Source organism: Theileria parva (genome assembly GCF_000165365.1).
Source record: "Theileria parva strain Muguga chromosome 3 map unlocalized ctg_530, whole genome shotgun sequence".
Classification (NCBI taxonomy): domain Eukaryota; phylum Apicomplexa; class Aconoidasida; order Piroplasmida; family Theileriidae; genus Theileria; species Theileria parva.
The window spans coordinates 1,152,944-1,174,355 of record NW_876245.1 but is presented as its reverse complement, the minus strand read 5'-3'; the positions used below and the strand labels follow the sequence as shown (position 1 = coordinate 1,174,355).

Genomic DNA, 21,412 nt, shown 5'->3' with positions numbered 1-21,412 from the left:
TCCCCTGAGGTAAAAAATTCATTTTAATTTTAAGTTAGTACCACACAAATATATTAACAAAAAACACGTGTAAAAATGCTTTAATAAATATAAAAACCATTATAATCAACACTATTATTAATTTTACAACTATTTATACTACCATTGGCACTTACTGTTACTAATATAATTAGCGCTATTAACAGTATGTACAATTGGATACATCATTATTATCAATGTTAATACTGTAGTAAATATTATAAGTGGTAATACTAATGGTATATTTGTGGATTGAAAAATTATTTGTTAAATTGGTTCATATACATGTCAAAAATTTGATCACTTGTGGTAGCTTCTTCTGGTTTCTTATCTTCTCTAACCCTTAAGAATCTAGGAAACCTCAATCCAATCCCCTAACACAATTGTTAATTATATGTAAACACAATTGTTAATTATATGTAAACACAATTACTAATTATACACAAACATAGAATTGTTAATTATACACACACAATTATTAATTAATAAATGTATGGGAAGTACTGAGTAACTAAAAGTAAGATTAACATAGGAAAAGCACAATAATTACCTTTTCATTTGCGTTTAATCTATTTGCGGCAGTGTAAACTGGTGAAAGGGACAAATCTGCGGCTTTACACTCCCAGACTTTTTTAGGTAAAAACCACACATCCGGCTCCTAACACATGTAATTTAGTGGAAAAATACCATTTTTTCTGAAACGTCGTAGAAACTTGGCTTAGTTTTCGTAATATCCTTCTGAAGTGAGTCGTGCAAATCCTTCAGAGCCTGATCCGTAAAGCCTGTTCCAGTTTTACAAAGTGCCTGATATACTTCCTGCATTGGATCATACACAGCCAACAAATATGATCCAAACACACTTATTCTCTTTCCCTAGACAAATTTACACTCATATTCAACTATTCCAATAACTAACACTATACAATTGCATAACAATAGGGTATTAGTTTGTATAATTATTGTAAAAATATACATAACTAATGGTCCAGACGGACAAATTAACTAGAATAAACCTTTCCAAAGAAAGCGCCAATGGGGACTAAATCGACAGAATCAGCTAAACCCGTAATGTAATCTTTTTTGTACTTTATCCACTTGTTTGATCTTGCCTGGGGTTCATACGTCGCCTTATCATCCAAGGTTTTTATCATCAATCCTTCACAAGAATCTATATCAACATTTTAGTAATATAGAATAGTATAGATAAGTAATAAAATATGTATCCCTAAATGACTAATTAGCTAAGTAGTGAAAAACTAAGGAAACAGTAAGAGATAAATACTCTGGAGGTACTAAGTAATAAATAACTAATAAATAACTAATAAATAACTAAGATGGTACAAGCACCGTAACGCAAACCTTGTAGTGCTGATTTTAAGAAATCATCGATATGTTCAATTGACTGGAAGTTTCTGTTTTCTGCAAAAACTACTGTCCCAGGTACGGTGTTCACACAATTGTACAAATGCTCTCTCCTCTTTGAAAGCGGTTCAGTCACCAATGATTCTCCGTTCAAGTATAATATGTCAAAGAGAAACAAACACACCCTCACCGACACATTCTACACAAGATATACACAATTAATATCACCAGTAATATACTTAATTATTACTAATTAGTATTATTTAGATAATATAAGTATAATAATATAATTGTTGGTTGAGTAAAAAATACGTTGGGATTAACGTCTTTTCTTTTCCTTGTTGACAGAGATTGGAATGATAGGATCTTATTTTCATCATCTACTGGAACCACTTCGCAATCGATAATGCATTCTTCTAAATCTGGCTTTATAGACTTTTTGAAATGTTCCACCACATCAGGATACTTCTCCATCAAATTCTCCATATTTCTACTAAACAACCTAATAACAAATTAATACCATATACCAATATTATCAATACTATTACTAATATTAATACCATAATATTAACTATATAATACCCTTGACTATATTAACTATACAATACCCTTGAATATATTAACTATATAATACCCTTGACTATATTAACTATATAATACCCTTGACTATATTAACTATATAGTAGTATAGTTGGTACTTGATGGATTTATCTTTGAGAAGATGAATTTGTACTCTTTCGCCATCGTATTTGTATTCACAAGTGAAGGTGACGTTATCTCCTCCGAGAGCTTGGAGGATCTCTGCTTGATCGTTGACTGGTTTCGCTAGCATTGGTCTTACAGGTATTCCAGGTGTAATCTTACAGTGTTCTACCAACTGTTCACTGTTATCATTATCAAGTAAGTGTCCTACAACCTTCTCTATGTTCGGTAACATCGTTATTGCTGTCTTCACTGAGAATTCCATATCTTCAATTGTGTACTTAGGGGGGGTATCCTCAGTTCTCACATCTCCAATTGGCTTAGTTAACGCTTTCCCGGTATTTTCTCCAACTTTCACGGGGTTGACAGTCCCAGGCCTTGTCAAGTAAAACGCGTCAGCAATACACTAGAAAATAATTTACTAAGTATACTGTCTAATATCTAAAATTGTCAAATAGATCAAATACTTGGAAAATCGTGTTAAGACCAATACCAATTCTCAGCCTCTGCTGCAGTGATCTTATTATATACTTCGATTCAACCTTTTTTGCCGTTATTAACAATTTTTTTATCTAAATTTTAGAAATTAGATAGAGGTTATTATATATGCAAAATAGGGTTAACCATACCATATTTAAACAATAACTATAACAATATATAACCAAATATATAAATATAGTAAATAGTATAATGGTAATGAGAGGTACGATTTCCTTTTTATGGTTATTTGAGTTTTTCCCGGTGACTGCGGCAATTGATCTAAAATGATTAAAAACGCCAGAAATTGTATTTTCAGGTAACTTGAAGAGTAATTGAGATGTGCAGCTACTCGCAGCCGCCACCAAACCCAAATCCTCATACTTCTTCAACACTACATTATTATTATCATCTATACTATTATTATCCACTATTACACACTAATATACCAACAGCTGTACATAGTCAACTAATAGTAATTAATATCTAGGCTCTCTAGATATATAATATTTTAGGTATATAGTATATAGTATATAGTATATGGTATAGTGGTAATAGTGGTTAAAATACTTGATTTGATGTTTTTTTCGGATTTGCTGTAGGCTTCTGACATTGACTTGATGATTAGGGAGTCTCCAACTCCAATTTCAATATTTTCATATTCGGGGCATATTCTATAAAATGATGAGGTGGAATTAGGAACCTGTTTAGTAGCAAATAAGTCACTGGGATCACATCTGGCGGATTATAGTAGATGAGTACTCGGTAGAAATTCGCCAACAACGTTAACACCGACTTCCTACTCCCTTTCCCGGTACAAAATATGTCATCCGACTTCTGCAACACACTCGATACCAATGAAAATCTACACACATCATACAACTACATAAATTGACTATTATATATAAATTGACTATTATGTGTAAATATTGACTATTGTGTATAAATATTGACTATTGTGTATAAATATTTCTAAATGGGTTAACTGGGTAAATTGGGTAAAAAGGATACAGGATGGAGTTGTTTGGTTTTCCGCACATGGTGGAGGGGAAGTAGGGAGTGATGTCGAAGAGTGCTGGGTCAAATCTGGAAGAAGTTATGTCGTCGTTACTATCACATTTCTTTATATAAATGTTAAATAGTGAACCAACCGCAGGCTCATCATCAAATTCCTTCTTGAGGGCCTTCTTTTCCAACTTCAAAAGACTTTTTACATCGGACTGGTCAAGTCTTGTCAACTTCATCTCATTATCATCTTTTAAGTCAGATTTCGTCAGTTTGGTCTCATTGTCATCTTTTGGGTCAGATACATTAGTAGGCTCATTGTCATCTTTTGGCTTCGCGTCTCCCATAACTGACCTTCTAAACTCACTCTCGGTTATTTCCTGAACACCTGAAATTCATAATAATAAAAATTTGGTACTTGAATCTGTGAACAGTTCATCCAGATTTTCTAAAAATTGATAAAAAATTTTAAATTACCATTCTTCTGGGAATTGAATAGCCTCGCGGGTGTTCTGGTATTTTCGGAATCTTCGGGCGAGGAATCATTGGAAGGCTCACGGGTTTGGCCACCAAAATAATTCCTAAACACCAATGACAGGAGAATTTAGGCAAATTACCTGATATTAAGTGAATTAATCATTTTTGTTCTCGAGTTTAATAGAAATGTGTCGGAATAATTAAAAATGAGGTTAAAAACAGCGGTCCTAACAGCAATGTGCAAGAATATGGAGTATAGCAACATCCATATTTCAAACACGAAAACGGAATTTTACAATATTTATAAAAATATTTATAAAGATTTATAATATTCCGCGTAAAATAATTATTATAAATGACCCAAGAATACAACACAATAAATTAAACCCTATGTTTGACTTGGAGCACCCTGGTCACGTAAATGGCCACAAATAGCACCGACAGAAAGGCTAGCGTGATAGAAGTAAAAGCGTATCGACTTTGTTCTAATCCGTTGATCACATTCATTCCAAAGAGGCCTAAATTCTGTCATTGTGTATGTTATTACCTGACAGACAAGCTCCAACTCCGAATGACACGCCCAAAATGCTACACATCACATCTAAACGCATCATTTCGTTCCTTGTGATTGCCAATTCCAAGTTTATATAGCGTTCTATATGAACCAGTGAATTATCCAGTGTCCTCGCTCTCTTACACAACTAACACATTTTTAAACTTGTTTTATCTTACCATTTCTATCTCCTGGTCAAAATACTCCAGCAAAAACTGCAAGTCATGGTTCACAGGGCGATACGACTACAATATTTTACATTAATTTTAGGAATATTATCCCCGCCAAGGGTTTAACTACCAATAACTAGTGTCAACAGTACATAACCACATGTATACTATAATAATGCTATAATACTACTACAATACTACTATACTAATGCTATACTAATGCTATACTAATGCTATAACAATGCTATACTAATGCTATACTAATGCTATACTAATGCTATACTAATGCTATACTAATGCTATACTAATGCTATACTAATGCTATACTAATGCTATAACAATGCTATAACAATGCTATAACAATGCTATAACAATACTATAACAATACTATAATAAATTGGTTAATGTGGTGAATAGATGATTACCAGATTGTTGCGCATGGTTTCGGATCCGTAGTGTAGGATGTGATTACTGAATTCTAAGACTTTAATGTTTTCGTCGCAGTTTAGAATTTCGTTGATGAGGTCCTCAAATCCCCTGGACATCTCGTTCATATTTGACACCGGGTGTTTCAAATCATGTAATATAATTGAAATGTCCTTGAACTTTTTATTATTGTATACCTTATCCTCCAATATTTTATTCTTCTCCTCAAACACTATCAAGTCTACATTCATTATACACATACAGTCAAGTCTTATACAATAGCTATCATATACTTAATTATCCTCAATAAGTAGAGTATACAAATAGTGTAATTGAATTATAGTTGGTATATTAGTATCATAAAATAACAAAGTTAAGTGTAAAATAAGTATATGGAAGTACCAGATTCTAGATGCGATAGAGCGGTGATGAAGCAGCATTCTAGTACGCAGATTTCAAAGGGTAACTTAAAATTAAAGGTGTTTTGGCTTTCTTCACTTCCAACTAGAGACTGCTCAGACGAGTTATTACTAGTTTCAGAGCCTGGGACTGTGCGATTCCTGGCGTTGTCTGCGTTAAAACGGCTGTAAAACTGCGTAATTCTGCATAAATCCTTGATAAATCCATCCATCTTCATGTTCTCGTTCACAACTACCAGGACTGAATTTTTCAGAATTATGCAAGAGAGAGGGAACAGGCGGACCAAAATACACTCAAAACGAGTGTCAATATTGTGTACAAACTCCACGTCAGACAACATCATCTTGCAGTCCCTGTAAGAAATAGCGCCATCGCACTTGGAGTCAGAGACGTCGTAACTGTCTCGAACCTTCCTTAACAGGTCGTTACAGCTAAATTCGTTCATCTTAAACTGGCCCTCAACAATCTCAATAACCATGTGTTTCCCCTGAACCCTAGAAATCTTAGAAATTAGCTTATAATTCTTGGTAATTAGCTTATTTACGTCAGACAACGCAGTCTCACTTTCCTTGTCCATTTTCCCTTAAAATTTAAAATAATTTACAAAAAATTAAAATACTCTTAAAAATTATAAAATTTACGAGCCGATAGGTTAACTAAGCTCAATTTCCATACACAACTGGGTATACTCTAGGATAGGCACCGGAATACACAATTCGGGGCAAAAATAGTTAAAAATGTACTGTAAAAATTTTAAAATAATATTTACTGATTTAATTCAAATTTATCATTTTTAAAGGATGTTTACTGGTCGTCTGAGAAAAGGTTGTGCACTGAGGAATCAAACTTTTCAAAATTCCCCTCACCTCTGGCTCCAACTTCCTTGTATACATTTCCTCCATACACGCCCATATTACCTAAGGGATTATACGAACTACTGGGACCAAGGTTGTACGAACTACTGGGACCAATGTTATAGGAACTACTGGAATCAAGGTTATACGAACTACTGGAATCAAGGTTATACGAACTACTGGAATCAAGGTTATACGAACTACTGGGACCAAGGTTATACGAATCATCCAGCGGTATAATTCGTTGTGGTCCGTTCCCGGAAATATCCACAATTTGATAATAATTATCATTCTCATGTTCAAATATGCTAAAATCGACCATTTCGTCCCTGTTTTCTATATTTACAAATTCAGGCTCAGTAAAGCCTAAAGGAGCTGGATCAGTTGGTTTAAAATACTGCGTATCCAAAACACGAACTTCTCTACGCTTTACAATATTTTCAAAAGAATTTACTAAATCCGTGGGATAACCAGGGGTGTCAGTATCTGCAGATTGATTCAGTTGATTGACAGAAACTGAGTTCCCTACTGTATAATTTGATTCCACGTAGGATTTATCTAATTCTTTATCATTTGAGTAATTTGCATCTAAATCTTTATCATTTGAGTAATTTGCGTCTAAGTCTTTTTCTACAGTTTTATCTTCATCGTCTAGAGTATCTTCGGGATATGCCACTTTCCTGGGCCTATCTCTTGAATTATTCTGCGCTGTCTGATTTGAATGTCTAGTTGAATCTATCCAGTAGGAATAAACATCTATCGGCTCGTCCAGACTAGTTATAGAAAATGTAGACTGGGTTCCGCATATTCTACACTGTAAACTTGCCGTCCCAGTTGTTTTAGAACTAAAACATATACATTCCATATCACTTATTATTTAACTACATACTTTTAAGCCTAAAAATATGTTAATTATTAAATTAAGCTAAGTAAATAAAGAATTAGGAAGAAATCTTACATTTTTATCCATACGGATCTATCATTTTGGCAAAAGTGGCAATGGAATTCTCTGAGCGGTTTATTCCTATTTTTTAATGCCAGGGAAGACTTGGAAGGCTTAATTTTCTTTGTTTTCCGCCTTCCCATTTTATGTATAAAATGATCTAAATAGAACCGTGCACGCCACATAAATAACGTATACATTTTAAAATAGATTACTTTTATCTATTACTTCATTTAAAATCCTAGTTATATCACTTTAAAATCCTAGTTATATCACTTTAAAATCCTAGTTATATCACTTTAAAATCCTAGTGTATATTATTTTAAAATTCTCGGGACTTAAATTTGAGTTTTTTAATTTACAAAATATAAAACTGCATTCTGAAAAATTTATGTGAATTGAACAATTTTCAGACAATTTCTGTCCTATTTGCTAGTGACAAATTTAAAATGTTACTGTGACTGTATTTGTTTGTGTGTGCGGCGTTTCTTTTTAGAGGTGAAATATAGCAATATGAGACACATGACGAACCCTGAGGCCATGTAGCCTATGAACACTCGCGTGACTATCTTCAAATTGTGCGTGTCCAGCGACGATGACCGGTTCGTCATGAAGTTATACAGAGGGACGTTGAGTATTACGAAAAGGCCCGCCGAGAAGAAACAAAATCCCACGAGTCTCCCGAAGTTCCTCAGGTTAAACCTCTTCGTCACGTAGCAATATATATGCGAAACAAACATTGAACAAGCAAACAAGTAAAATACACAAGCTATAATCTTCAAAATATAAAAATCAAACGACACAAAAAAATAATAAAAAAAACACTAAAACATCGTTAAACAAACTCATTAAATATTTACTTGTATGATCAGTTAGTATAATACTACAATATACAATTGACTAAATAATCATACTAAATAATAATAGTAAATAATAATACTAAATAATAATACTAAATAATAATACTAAATAATAATACTAAATAATAATACTAAATAATAATACTAAATAATAATACTAAATAATAATACTAAATAATAATACTATGATATAATTGTGTGTATGAACATACGCAAGAGTGTAAAATGATGAGTACGAATGATGGTCCTAATCGATCAATGAGATATCCCATGAAAGGGCAGGGAGCGAAGGTTAAGATGTGAATATACTTGAAGAGGTCTACGGCGCTGGAGCCGTCGGTACACATTAGAAGTTCCCTCTGGGACTTACTTATAAACTCCACCGAGGCTAGGTATAGTGAGGAGACCAGGACTAGGATAACATATTCTACAAATTGACGATGGCTAATCACGCGGATAATCCTGTTTCTAATGTCTATCAGTGTTCTCTTTCCGAAACTCGCAGATTGATCAAAGGTTAAATGTGAACTAAGGTGTGAACTAAGGTGTGAGCTGCTGAACCTGCCAAAGAACGATAAACTATGACCGGATGTGATGTTAGCGGAGGTAATGTACCTGGGCCTACTCCCGTGCTTTGATTTCCCAACTTTGTAGAACCGTTTCTGGACTATGAATGCTCCAATGACAAATGACGTAAGGTTACTAATAATGGAATACGTGATGGTAATAAGGAACAGGTGCCCACGGCCGAAAATTTTAAGTTCGAAGATTTTTGAAAGTAGGATTGGGTTAATAAATGAAAGTGACCTCGTTGCTCCAATGATTGAGATGATCAGTGATTGGCAATATGGAAAGTAATAAGAAATAGTCATCAGGGGCATAATGGACGACTCGGAACTTAATCCTACCAGAAAAAAAGCTACTCTTAAAACTGATCCGTTTTTGGGAAACGAGCCTATTAGAATCCACGTAGCCATCTGAACCAACTGGGATATCATATACAAATATTTAGGCCCTATGAGGTCAAACACTATCCCTGTTAAAAAAGTCGAGAGAAAGTGCGTTGAAAAGGCAATTGTGTATAAATTATTCAAGGCCGCTTTCCGACATCCACAGTCAATATAATCATCACTGCCAATTGTGACCCTCGTTATGTCAGATTCTGCCACGCAACATTCCTCAAAGGCACCTGCCTTGTATAGTAATGTCTGGTACCCTGTCCAGCCCAGATACAAAGTACCAGCGAAATATACCATTATTATATATATAAGTAACCTTATCCATGGGTTTATGTATGGTCCTGTAAATTGCCTAGGGTCTATTGCCTTTATTTTAAAGTTACTCCTAGAGTCTGTTTCTTTTAGAACTTTATCCATTGTCTCAGTAGTCTCGTTAATTTCCACAGTCTTTGCCAATAGCTCGGAATTGTCCTCGATTTGTAGATTTAGCTGTGCTCCTCCAGGTTTATCGTCGATTTCCAGGTTTAGCTGTGCTGCTCCAGAGTTGTCCTCGATTTGTAGATTTAGCTGTGTTCCTCCAGGTTTATTATTAATTTCTGAACCTTTTAGTAGTGTTCCTCCAGATTTATCATCAATTTCTGAACCTTTTAGTAGTGTTCCTCCGGCTTTATCTTCTATAATTTCAGTGGTTACCTTCATTTCATCCTTCTTGTCCCCCCTTTTATCATCTTTATTGTCCTTTTTATAATCTTTATTGTCCTTTTTATAATCTTTATCTTCCACTTTCTCCATCTTTTTATTTTACTTTTTTATTGTCATGGAAGATTCCAGGAACGGTGATGGCAGTCAGGGGCTACCCATGACTATTGTTTGAGCAAGTGGGTTCCTGGGTCATTGTTAAACTCATTTTATTTTTCCGTACCCATTAAAAATATTTTTAAAACAAATCTGACAATATTTCAGTCAAACTCGCATCCACAACTTTTCAGGCAAAATGTTAGGCGTCTTTTTGAAAATTCACAGAAATTAATATATACAATACAACTCATTTCTATCAAATTAGAATTATAAATTTAAGTTAACTGTCGTTGATTTCTGGCTGGATTTTCTGCTTTTGAGGTACATTACTCCCGAGTTTGAGGCCACTGATACTGTGAGATACGCCTGAACCAGTGTTAAAACTAGGAAAAGTTACCAGTAGAACAATCGCGACCATTGCGAAGTTATCAGGTGTAGTATACTTCAGCGCGGCGTTGTATATTCCTATGTTAATTAGCACAAAGATCCCGCAGACGAACATGATTATCCCTATCCCCAGGCCTAGCCTCTCCGGCGGGAAATTCTCATACCCGTAGAAGAAAATAATTGAAAAAAACAACGAACCACCCGTTAAGTGGAAAACACATCCCAGCACCTTACCCCAATACGTATCAAACATTACACATACATACGTTAACATCAACTATAATCATTTGTACTATTAGTATATTTATATACTGTTACTATATACTCATACTTATACTATATACCCCTAAAGGGAGCTAATTAACTATATAACTTTATACCCCTAGAGGGAGCTAATTAACTATAGAATTATATACCCCGAGAGGGAGCTATTTAACTATCTAAGGGGAGAGGGAGCTATCTTACTATATACTTAACTATATACCCCTAGAGGGAGCTAGTTAACTATATACTTAACTATATACCCCTAGAGGGAGCTAATTAACTATATACTCTATACTTTATACCCCTAGAGGGAGCTAATTAACTATACTATAATACTATATTTATACCCTAATACTATAGTAAATAATACAACTATATGTGAGATACGCTGACTTGCATGATTAGTAGTCCTTTGGGTGTTCCAAAAGTATCAGAAATGTATCCTACTAATAGGCCGGGTATGAACACTAGTGCTGAGGTGAATCTGAAGACGCCAATGGCTGATTTCCCACTCGACGTCCTCAGAATCTCCCGCTGAGACATGCTTATGAACTCAACCGACGCCACGTAAAGTGCCGCAGAAACTGTGAACATGATCGTCTGAGGGAAATCCTCATGATTAACTCCACTCTTGACAATTTCAACCCACTTGATACGGAACTCTCTTAAACTCTTGAGTAAATCCTTTTCACTATCAACTTTGCTTGGAATTTCAGCCAGAGTTTCCGTGGAATCTGAGGGTTTAGAGTCAGAAACCCCGAAAAAATCCTTCTGAACTAAGAAAATTCCAATAATCGCCGAAGCTACGTGAGAAATTAATCCGTAAACTAATATAATATACACCAGAGCACCTCTTTTCACACCAGGTTTGTAATACACAGCTGATAAAATACTCGTCATAAAAAACGATAACGACCGCACAGAGCCCAGCAAAGACATTATAAAGTTACCATTCCCCGGATAATATCTCGAAACTACTCATCATCAATATTAATATTATTAACATTAATAGTATTTGTGTAGTAATGTTGTACCTGTGGTGAGTGGTAGGTAGTTGGCTTCGGTGATGCCGCCGAGAATGAAGAATAGTACCCTCAGTAGTGGACCGTTTTTTGGGAATATTCCGACTAGGAGAACGCATACGAAGGATAAAAGTTGTCCAATAACGAAAGTGTACTTTTGGCCGAAGGTGTCGAGGAAAATGCCAACCAGAAAACACATTGAAATGTTTGTAGAAAACTGAATTGTGTACAACTGGTTTATACAAAACTTCCTAGCCGGACAGTCTAATCAATTGTTAGTGGAGAGAGATTTACCTATGATTTCAGTTGACCTGATTTTAACAATTTCAGAAGTGGACTCATCACACAACTCCTCAAAACTTCCAGCCTTATACAAAAGCTCCTGCAAACCCGTCCATCCCAAAAAGAAATTACCTACAATACATTACCACACTATACTATTTATATATGTATAATATACGTTTGTATAGTAATAGTATAAGGTATAATATAGTAATAGTATAAGGTATAGTATAGTAATAGTATAAGGTATAGTATAGTAATAGTATAAGGTATAGTATAGTAATAGTATAAGGTATAGTAATAGTATAAGGTATAGTATAGTAATAGTATAAGGTATAATATAGGTTTGTATAGTAATGTATGTATAATATAGGTATGTATAAGTTTGTATAGTAATGTAAACATGTATAAACCTGTGAGAAGAATGATGTAAATGTAAATGGCAAGTCTTAAAAAGGGATTAATAAAAGGTGGAGGGAACCTTTTCGGATCTTCAACAACCAAACTTCTCTTTTTAGTAGAATCTTCTTCATATTGTTTCATTATTTAGAATTTATTTCAAGTGTCTATGTTACAGTGAGTTAATTTCCATGTCAAAACCGAAACGGGATAAGCCTGTAAGATTCCCGTTTTGGAAGGGGTAAAAAAAATATATAAAGGGGCGAAAATTCAAAATGCATTTTAAACCGCAAATATTAAACCTTATGAAATTAAACGCTAAAAAATCGTTAAAAGATTTGTGAAATTAAATGTAAAAAATAGTTCAAATATTACTAAAATTAAACACAAAAAGTGGTGTAACAATTTATGTAACAGGGCTAAACCAGTTATTTTACAGTGACATATATTCGTAAAAATTAACCAACACATTAATTAATCTTCCGGATACGAAAATTTCATACGTATAATATGAAAATATTTAGTATATCCGCATAGGTATGTATAATTACGCGTGAGATTTGTAGAATTACCTATGAAAAATGTTATTCTAAGGTATAAAAAAGTTGAATAATAGGTCCAGGGAAGGCGAAAAATGATTTTTAAAGGAGTTTTAGGTGACAATTTTGGATTTATAACAATTCTCACAACCTTCCATTTTTATACCTCATTTTATAAATTAGTTATTAATAAAAATTATTATTCTCTTACAATTGGAGGTATTTAGCTTGAAATTTTGTGGAAGATGTTAGTTTAACTTTGGAAGTGTGAAAATGACAAAATTAAAGTATTTAATTCAGTTTAAACTATGGCACTCAATTTAGAGGAAAAAAGGCTGATTATGTTGGAAAAATCAGTTTTATTGTGGATAAAATTATGTGTGAATTTTTGTGGTGAAGGTGAGGAACCATGTGCCGGAAAATTTGTGTATAATTGTTTACACAATAAGTGGATTCCGGCACCTTTGAAAGACCGTTCGTACTTCGGGAAATATTTTAACTTAATTTTCCCAAATTTACCCGCAGCGCTTCTCTGTTGTCCTGTGTGTTAACAAGACAACGTTAGTTCATTTGCCCAGTTATTTCTCATTATTTCCACACCTTTTTATTATCACCACATTTATTATTATTTTATTCACACTTCTATACATTTTAGGCCTTTTTTGGCCCTATCTACCCGTGTCCATTTTACACATTCGCTCACATTTCCCACTTCATTATTTCCCCATTATTACGCACATAACACTCATTCATTAAAATATTTTCAAAAATTTACGGAATCTAACCATGTGTAGCTGGATTCCCCAATTACTCAATTTCCCTCAATTCCCCTAATTCCCCTAATTATTCTCTAAACTATCCCCTAATTATTCTCTAAATTGTTCCCTAAATTCTCTAAATTATTCCCTAAATTCGCTAAATAATCCTGGTATGACTATTGATGTACTGGAAAAAGACATTAGGAAGTGTTAATTAGTTCTCCTTTGTGATGTTATGGCTGAGTATTGATATGATCAGGGCTATGCAGATTCCCATCTGAAGATGTGTTTAAGGCTGGAAACCTACGATGTAGAGTTGGAGTGATGTGTTCTTAACGTACTGTGTGAACCTATCAGGTTCACCGAGTAGGATTTTGTAAACTCGGATCTTGCACAGTGCCAGGATCCCAGTGAAGCAGAACACTAGCCCGCAGAAGGTCCCGTACATGTTTGAGAATCTGTACACAATCTTCGAGTATATGCCTGGAATTCCACTGGAATAGGCCAGGTAATAAAAGACAATTGAGGCGACTTTTGCCCCGTACGAATCAATTGCAGCGAGGGAAAGACACATAAACATCTGAACATAATAATTTAATTACTTACGCAAAAGTATGTGAAGAAGTTGAGTGCTTCGGGCCCGAATCGGTCAATGATAATTCCGACGAACGGCGCCGGGATAAACCTCAGGTACTGGAAATATCTCACGAACGAGCTGACGTTTTCTCCCTTTGGGCTCAGGATTACCTTCTTAATTCTGTTGAAAAACTCCATAGAGTCCAAAACTAAACCCATGGAAACCACGAAGATGATCAGCTCCAGGAGCTTTCTCGATTTGAGAAAATCCTTAATCCTCACCCACCTCAGCTTCATCTTATCCACCTTTGCACTCTCTAACGAGAGACTCGACTGGTTCTTTCTCAAGTAGTAATTTTTCGTATCAATACTCATAGATTCGTCTTCCCCTTCTTCTTCTACAAATTCATCTTCCTCTTGATCATCTTCAAACTCGTCTGACAGGTAACTTATTTTAATTATTTGGACGTCGCCGAATCTTACCACGGGTCTTCCGGCCTTACTTCTTTTATCACCTGGGAGCGTATTTCGGACAAATAAAGCACCCAGGACTAGGCAGACGAGGTTGGTTAACACGGTGTACACGACCATGACAACGTAAAACCGGTCCTCCCGAATCGCGTAGTTCGCGAATATCTTACCCAAGATTAGCGGAAACACGTTCGATAAACCCACTCCACACGTCGTCAACGCTATTATCAACGACCTGTCCCTCTTAAATTTTCTCCAAACTATTGTTATATTAATATACCATAGTAATCATATACTAATGCTATACTAATAATATACTATGGTATACTATACTAATGGTATACTATAGCAATGGTATACTGTTAACTACTGACTATAGAGATTACTGGTTGTGAGGGGGAGAACGGTGGCTTCGGCTGTGGCTCCGAGGAAGAAGAAGCAGGTTTGGAGTAGTTTTCCGTTTCTGGGAAGTGCTACGACTAGGATCCAGAAGATGAACTGGACCAGCTGTGCAAAGGTGTAGGTAAACTTTGGGCCTATGAGGTCAACGGCTACGCCAACTATTAGGGCGCATAGAAATTTGGACCAATTTCCAATATTGAACAGGTTCTGTATCGCATCCCTCCTCTCGTCACAGTCTAAACAATTTAATTCGACAGGGACTTACCCAAGTACTCTGTGACTCCAACTGTGAAGATCCTGATGTAGTCGACGTTATACGTCAGCTCCTCGTAAGTCCTCGCCTTATACAACATTGACTTCATCTCGCAGCCGCCCAAATAAAAAGTACCTACAGTCATCTCAAACCACAAATACTCGTTTTACTCTTCAATACTTAAGTTTTAAGAAATACGCAATATTTAAGTTTTAAGAAGTACTCTTCAATATTTAAGTTTTAAGAGGGAATAAAACTACAATTAAAACTATGAACGGAATCCAAATGACTAAAATTCACTAAAACTGACTAAATTAACTCAAAACTATTAAAAATTAGAATTCAAATGACTAATTTAACTAAAATTAACTGAAAACTACAAAGACCGGAATCCATTTTATGACTAAAATTCACTAAAACTGACTAAATTAACTCAAAACTATTAAAAATTAGAATCCATTTTATGACTAAAACTAACTGAACTATTGAGATAAAACTAACTGAATAACTTTGAAAACTACAAAAAGACTAGAATCCAAGACTAAACTAACTGAACTATCGAGATAAAACTGAATTAAAACTAATTTAAAACTATAAAAAGACTAGAATCCATGACTAAAACTAACTAAAAGACTAGAATCCAAGACTAAACTAACTGAACTATCGAGATAAAACTGAATTAAAACTAACTGAATAACTTTGAATTAGTGTGAGAAAACTGAATTAAAACTAACTAAAAGACTAGAATCCATGACTAAAACTAACTGAATAACTTTGAATTAGTGTAAGAAAACTGAATTAACTAAAATTAAACAACAAATAACTCTGAACTATCAAAAAAATAACACTAAAATAACTGAAAATAGCCCTAAATATGACTGAAATAAAGCTAAAAAATCTACAATTAACTGAAAATAATCCAAAAATAACCCTAAATATGACCAACCTAAAGCTAAAAAATGACTAAATAACCCTAAATATGACCAAGCTAAAGCTAAAAAATGACTAAAAATGACTAAATAACCATAATTTCTCTAAATAACCACCAAATTACGACTAAATTAAAGCTAAAAAATGACTAAATAACCCTAAATACGAATGAAATAAAGCTAAAAAATGACTAAATAACCATAAATATGAATGAAATAAAGCTAAAAAATCTACAATTAACTGAAAATAATCCAAAAATAATCCAAAATTAACTCAATTATGACTACAGCTAAAAAATGACTAAAATAACCCAAAACTATTATCCGCTAAAAAATAAAAAAATTAAAATAATAATAAACTCTGATTAACTCTGATTAGCTCTGATAAATTTCTGATATTGATGATAATTGCTGAGTATGGTGTGAGTAGGTGTTACTTCCGATGACGCTCATGAGAAAGTATAAGGCGAGGGTGATATATCGGTTAGGATATTTCCAGCTGTTGAAGAGAGTTTGTTTCTCTTGCGTTGCATGATTGCCCATTTTCCGAGGCTCGCTGTGAGTAAATCGATTAATATCAGAACGAAAAGTGTCCCAAGCTCCCAATCGCTCAATCAGAGCAAAAAAATTAAACAAAAACAAGTACGCAGCAGTTGTAATTAAAACTGAAATTAAATAAAAATTCCCGTGTGGGAACGGTAGAAGTTTGATCTAAAAATCTAGCTTGATCTAAATTCTAGCTTGATCTAAAAATGTAATTGGAATAGAGAAATTTATATTTTTTCTAAATTATCTCTTCCTTGTCAAAACTGTCCATGTAACCAAAACCGATCGTCTCCGGAATGAGATCCGGCGCCACGAAGCCCTGAAAGGGCCTGTCAGCGCCCAGTTCAACGTCCCCAAGACTTGTGGAAGGGTCCTCGTAGCCTGAGATTAAGTTTTCCAGCTTCTCCTGACTTGTCATCATTACGTTATCCAAGACGTCTTCGCTTGGCGCTAGGAACTTGTCAGGCTCCTCTTTTACCTGGTTAAACTTGCTTTTTGACTTCAGTCTGGTGCAGCTGGCGGTTTTCTTATTAACAATTAGGAGGTATCCGGCACCCATGAGACCCGCGACCATGCATCCCTAAAGTAATTATTTGAAGTTTTGGATACCAGGAGGATGTACGAGACTCTCATGAAGTTGTACGGCGGGATGTGTTCCCAGGTCTTCGAGCCCAAGTTGTACAGCGGAATGTTGAACAGGTTCGTCAGGCCCGCAATGAAGAATATAAAACCCACCAGAACCCCAAAGTACTTTCTCGGGAACCGCTGGTTTATATAATAATAATTTATCGACACACACAACGAAGATGACACGAAATAACAAACACAAGCACATATCTTCGATATGAAAAAGTCCATACCCGTAAACACATAATACCCCAATCCCTAACATTAGTTAACTATTTACCCCTAGAGGGAGCTAATTAACTAATACCCCTAGAGGGAGCTAATTAACTAATACCCCTAGAGGGAGCTAATTAACTAATACCCCTAGAGGGAGCTAATTTAAGTATATACCCCCAGAGGGAGCTAATTTAAGTATATACCCCCAGAGGGAGCTAATTTAAGTATATACCCCCAGAGGGAGCTAATTTAAGTATATACCCCCAGAGGGAGCTAATTTAAGTATATACCCCCAGAGGGAGCTAAATTACTACTTTATTATACCCCTAGAGGGAGCTAAATTACTATACTTAATTAATACCCCTAGAGGGAGCTAGATTAACTATTAACTATATAATAAATAAGCTAAAATTGGGGACATACGAAGCATTGTATGGTCCATAGGATTTTGTCGGCTCCATAGGTGTCGGCGAGTTTTCCTAGTATGGGTCCGGGTATGAAGCTGAGTACGTTTAGGTACTTGAAGATTTCGACGGCTGTTTTCTTGTTTGAGGTTATGAGCATTTCCCTGTTCGCCTTGTTCACAAAGCCAATTGCGGTTAGGAAGATGGAGTTGGAAAAGGCCAGACAGCCGTACTCTTTAAGCTGGGCGCGTGTCAGTGCCTTTTCGAAGAACTTCTTCGCCTTGTCAATGAGCGGCAGGTTCTTACTCGAGTCGATCTTGATCTCGAGGATCTCCTCCTCCTCGTCAGGCTCTTCCAGGGGATTGTCGTAGGTCCCGTCAACCATCAGGAACCCTACCATCAAGCAGCCCAGGTTCCCAACGATCGCGTAAACCGTGCATATGATGTAGAGGTACTGAGGCTTGAAGAAGTCTATCTGGTAAATCATAGACATTAGCGAAGGAACAAGGTACGACACAGTCCTCGCACAACCCATCAAACCAATCACCGCCGATCTCTTACTCTCGAAGCTATACGATACTACAAAATTCATACAATTAGTAAGATAAATTGAAGATAACTACAGTTAAACACTTTTAGAATAGTTTAACTGGAGATACTAAACCCTTAAACAGGGGTTAACCCTGAAAATGACTAATTTAACCTAAACTGAATAAACTAGGGTTAAATAACTTTGAATGGCCTGATTAATCTTTAATAACTTGCTAATTTAACCTAGACTAAGGTAAATTATGGTTAAATAACTCTTGTAGCTTATTTAAGCTGTCAAGAGTTAATACTAACAATTTCTAGTACTAAGTAATAACTGCCTAAGTTACTCTTAGAACACTTTACTAGTACTGCTGATACTTAGTATCTACTACTAAGTCACTAATTCCTAGTACTAAGGATATCTACCATATAGTACTATAACTACTTCCTAGTACCAAGGATACCCAGTATCTAATACCAAGGTTACCTAATATAGTACTAAGGATATCTAATGCCTAGTACTATACTAAGGATATCTAATACCCAGTACTAGAAGTAACCTATATCTAGTACCATAACTACTACCTATTACTGAGTATATCTAATTCCTATACTTCCTAGTACTATACTAAGGATATCTGGTCTACTACTAAGTAACTGATTCCTAGTACTAAGTATACCTAACTCCTAGTACTAAGGATATCTGGTCTAGTACTAAAAGTTACTAATAACTCCTTAAGTTACTCTTATAGGATGACTTTACTACTAAGGATATCTACCATCTAGTACTATATCTACCATCTACTACTAGGGATAGGTTATGCCTAGTACTAGGTCTACCTAGTATCTAGTACTAAGTAACTAATACCTAGTACTAAGTAACTGATAAATAATACTAAGACTAACTAATAAATCCTTAGGTTAATTTAAAAGATGGCTTAACTACTACCAAAAGGAACTAATTCCTAGTACTAAGGATATCTAATTCCTAGTACTAAGGATATCTAATTCCCAGTACTAAGGATATCTAATTCCTAGTACTAAGGATATCTAATTCCCAGTACTAAGGATATCTAATTCCCAGTACTAAGGATATCTACTACCTACTACTAAGGATATCTACTACCTACTACTAAGGATATCTACTACCTACTACTAAGGATATCTACCATCTAGTACTAGGGATATCTACCATCTAGTACTAGGGATAACTAGTACCTCCTCAATTTACTCATGACTTAACTAACTAAGGAGTTACAGATAACTAAGAACTAACTAATAACTCCTTAATTTACTCTCATGACTTAACTAACACTATGGAGTTACGGATAACTAACTCATGATTTACTGATAACTAAGAACTAACTAACTCCTTAAGCTACTCTCATGACTTTACTACTAAAATTACTCCTAACTTTACCAGTACTAACTTGACTACTACTAACTGAACTACTACAATAGACTAAAACTGAGTTCCGATGATACATGAGAGAAGTGGCATGTAGATGGCCTCTGCGGTTATTCCGATGATGAAGAACGCGGTGACGAGTACGCAGTGTACTTTGGGCAGTGCTCCGATGAAGACCCAGGCGATGAAGTTGAGCGCCTGGCCGATGATGTACACATACTTGGAGCCCAAATTGTCCAAAATAGCGCCAATGAAGACCGAGGAAATAAAGTGCGAAGAGAAGGCGATGGTGAAGAGGTTATTAATCCCACTCTTCCTGGGTCCGCAATCTATACTCATAAGTTAACGCATAAGTTAACGCATAAGTTAACGCAGAACTCACCAGTGTACTCCTTGCCACCGATGATCATTACACTCTTTTCCAACACATTTTCACACAGGTGCTCGTAGGAACCGGCCTTATACAGGATCTCCTGAATACCACTCCAACCCCAATACGTACATCCTAAAACATCACATCATAACTAAGATAACTTAGGATAACTTAAGATGACTTAACATAACTTAGGATAACTTAAGATGACTTAACATAACTTAGGATAACTTAAGATGACATAACTTAGGATAACTAAGATGACTTAACTTAAGATAACTTAAGGTAAGATAAGATAAGATAACTTGACATAACTTAAGTTAGGATAACTTGACATAACTTAACTTAGGATAACTTAGGATAAGTTAGGGTAACTTAACTTGACATAACTAAGATAACATAGGATAAGTTAGGGTAACTTAACTTGACATAACTAAGATAACATAGGATAAGTTAGGGTAACTTAACTTGACATAACTTAAGATAAGATAAGATAACTTAAGATAACTTAAGATAACTTGAGATAATATTGGATAAGATAGGATTGTTGTAACCTGTGAGAAGTATCATGAAGATGTATGTGATTAGTTTTTGTACGGGTTTGGGGGTTGGAAAGGTGAATTTCCTCCTCTCTCTTCTCCTTCTAGATCTGCCCATTCTGACCTAAGATGTAGACAATCTTTCACTTCACAGATTCAAACGGGAAATTTGACAAGAAAAATTATCAAATTATCAACACATTCAATAAATAAAATAAAAAAATAAAATATTCAAAAATATTCAAAAATATTCGAAAAATAAAAAAATAAAAAAAAGTAAATATTCGAAAAATAAAAAAAATAAAATGATAAAAAATTGATTTGAGAGTTAAATTGATTGGAGAGTGATAAGAATCTGAAGCATTTGGAAGATGACGAAAATGTTAGTAAAAAGGAACAAACAGCTAAGGCTATTAAATTTACAACGTCTTAATGTAGGGTGTTGATCTAGTTGGTCAAGAT

General features: G+C 34.9%; 7 protein-coding genes across 7 annotated transcripts; all 7 read right to left on the bottom strand.

Annotated features, from left to right (window-relative positions):
* Positions 1-278: 278 nt before the first annotated feature.
* On the bottom strand, positions 279-4,403 carry Lig1 (DNA ligase I ATP-dependent (dnl1) family protein; the record flags this gene model as incomplete). Its single annotated transcript, XM_758484.2, has 15 exons — positions 279-392; positions 569-676; positions 706-891; positions 1,032-1,186; positions 1,360-1,579; positions 1,693-1,882; positions 2,079-2,488; positions 2,550-2,654; positions 2,790-2,971; positions 3,130-3,233; positions 3,263-3,424; positions 3,571-3,952; positions 3,983-4,012; positions 4,042-4,145; positions 4,182-4,306. The coding sequence occupies 15 exons, from the start codon at positions 4,304-4,306 to the stop codon at positions 279-281; spliced, it is 2,577 nt and encodes an 858-aa protein (XP_763577.1).
* An 8-nt stretch (positions 4,404-4,411) lies between these two features.
* Positions 4,412-6,225, bottom strand: TpMuguga_03g00548 (putative integral membrane protein). Its single transcript, XM_758483.2, has 5 exons — positions 5,593-6,225; positions 5,190-5,431; positions 4,774-4,839; positions 4,589-4,742; positions 4,412-4,559 (listed from the first exon to the last, which is right to left on the bottom strand). Exons 1-5 carry the CDS (start codon positions 6,185-6,187, stop codon positions 4,423-4,425), a joined length of 1,194 nt encoding a protein of 397 aa, XP_763576.2. The 5' UTR covers positions 6,188-6,225; the 3' UTR covers positions 4,412-4,422.
* Positions 6,226-6,414: 189 nt separating this feature from the next.
* On the bottom strand, positions 6,415-7,550 carry TpMuguga_03g00547 (Transcription elongation factor Elf1 like family protein; the record flags this gene model as incomplete). Its single annotated transcript, XM_758482.1, has 2 exons — positions 6,415-7,309; positions 7,423-7,550. The coding sequence occupies 2 exons, from the start codon at positions 7,548-7,550 to the stop codon at positions 6,415-6,417; spliced, it is 1,023 nt and encodes a 340-aa protein (XP_763575.1).
* A 111-nt stretch (positions 7,551-7,661) lies between these two features.
* Positions 7,662-10,157, bottom strand: TpMuguga_03g00546 (putative integral membrane protein). Its single transcript, XM_758481.2, has 2 exons — positions 8,480-10,157; positions 7,662-8,231 (listed from the first exon to the last, which is right to left on the bottom strand). The coding sequence occupies exons 1-2, from the start codon at positions 10,016-10,018 to the stop codon at positions 7,860-7,862; spliced, it is 1,911 nt and encodes a 636-aa protein (XP_763574.1). The 5' UTR covers positions 10,019-10,157; the 3' UTR covers positions 7,662-7,859.
* A 108-nt stretch (positions 10,158-10,265) lies between these two features.
* On the bottom strand, positions 10,266-12,696 carry TpMuguga_03g00545 (Major Facilitator Superfamily protein). Its single transcript, XM_061305729.1, has 6 exons — positions 12,393-12,696; positions 11,992-12,111; positions 11,710-11,961; positions 11,063-11,649; positions 10,422-10,688; positions 10,266-10,390 (listed from the first exon to the last, which is right to left on the bottom strand). The coding sequence occupies exons 1-6, from the start codon at positions 12,520-12,522 to the stop codon at positions 10,292-10,294; spliced, it is 1,455 nt and encodes a 484-aa protein (XP_061161061.1). The 5' UTR covers positions 12,523-12,696; the 3' UTR covers positions 10,266-10,291.
* Positions 12,697-13,860: 1,164 nt separating this feature from the next.
* TpMuguga_03g00544 (putative integral membrane protein) lies at positions 13,861-16,849 on the bottom strand (the record flags this gene model as incomplete). The annotated part of the gene is made up of 6 exons (XM_758479.2): positions 13,861-13,952; positions 13,983-14,255; positions 14,282-14,982; positions 15,109-15,360; positions 15,390-15,512; positions 16,744-16,849. 6 exons carry the CDS (start codon positions 16,847-16,849, stop codon positions 13,890-13,892), a joined length of 1,518 nt encoding a protein of 505 aa, XP_763572.1. The 3' UTR covers positions 13,861-13,889.
* Positions 16,850-17,064: 215 nt separating this feature from the next.
* TpMuguga_03g00543 (Major Facilitator Superfamily protein) lies at positions 17,065-21,403 on the bottom strand. Its single transcript, XM_061305728.1, has 6 exons — positions 20,966-21,403; positions 20,421-20,543; positions 20,116-20,367; positions 18,119-18,678; positions 17,462-17,737; positions 17,065-17,432 (listed from the first exon to the last, which is right to left on the bottom strand). Exons 1-6 carry the CDS (start codon positions 21,066-21,068, stop codon positions 17,091-17,093), a joined length of 1,656 nt encoding a protein of 551 aa, XP_061161060.1. The 5' UTR covers positions 21,069-21,403; the 3' UTR covers positions 17,065-17,090.
* Between the last annotated feature and the right edge of the window lie 9 nt (positions 21,404-21,412).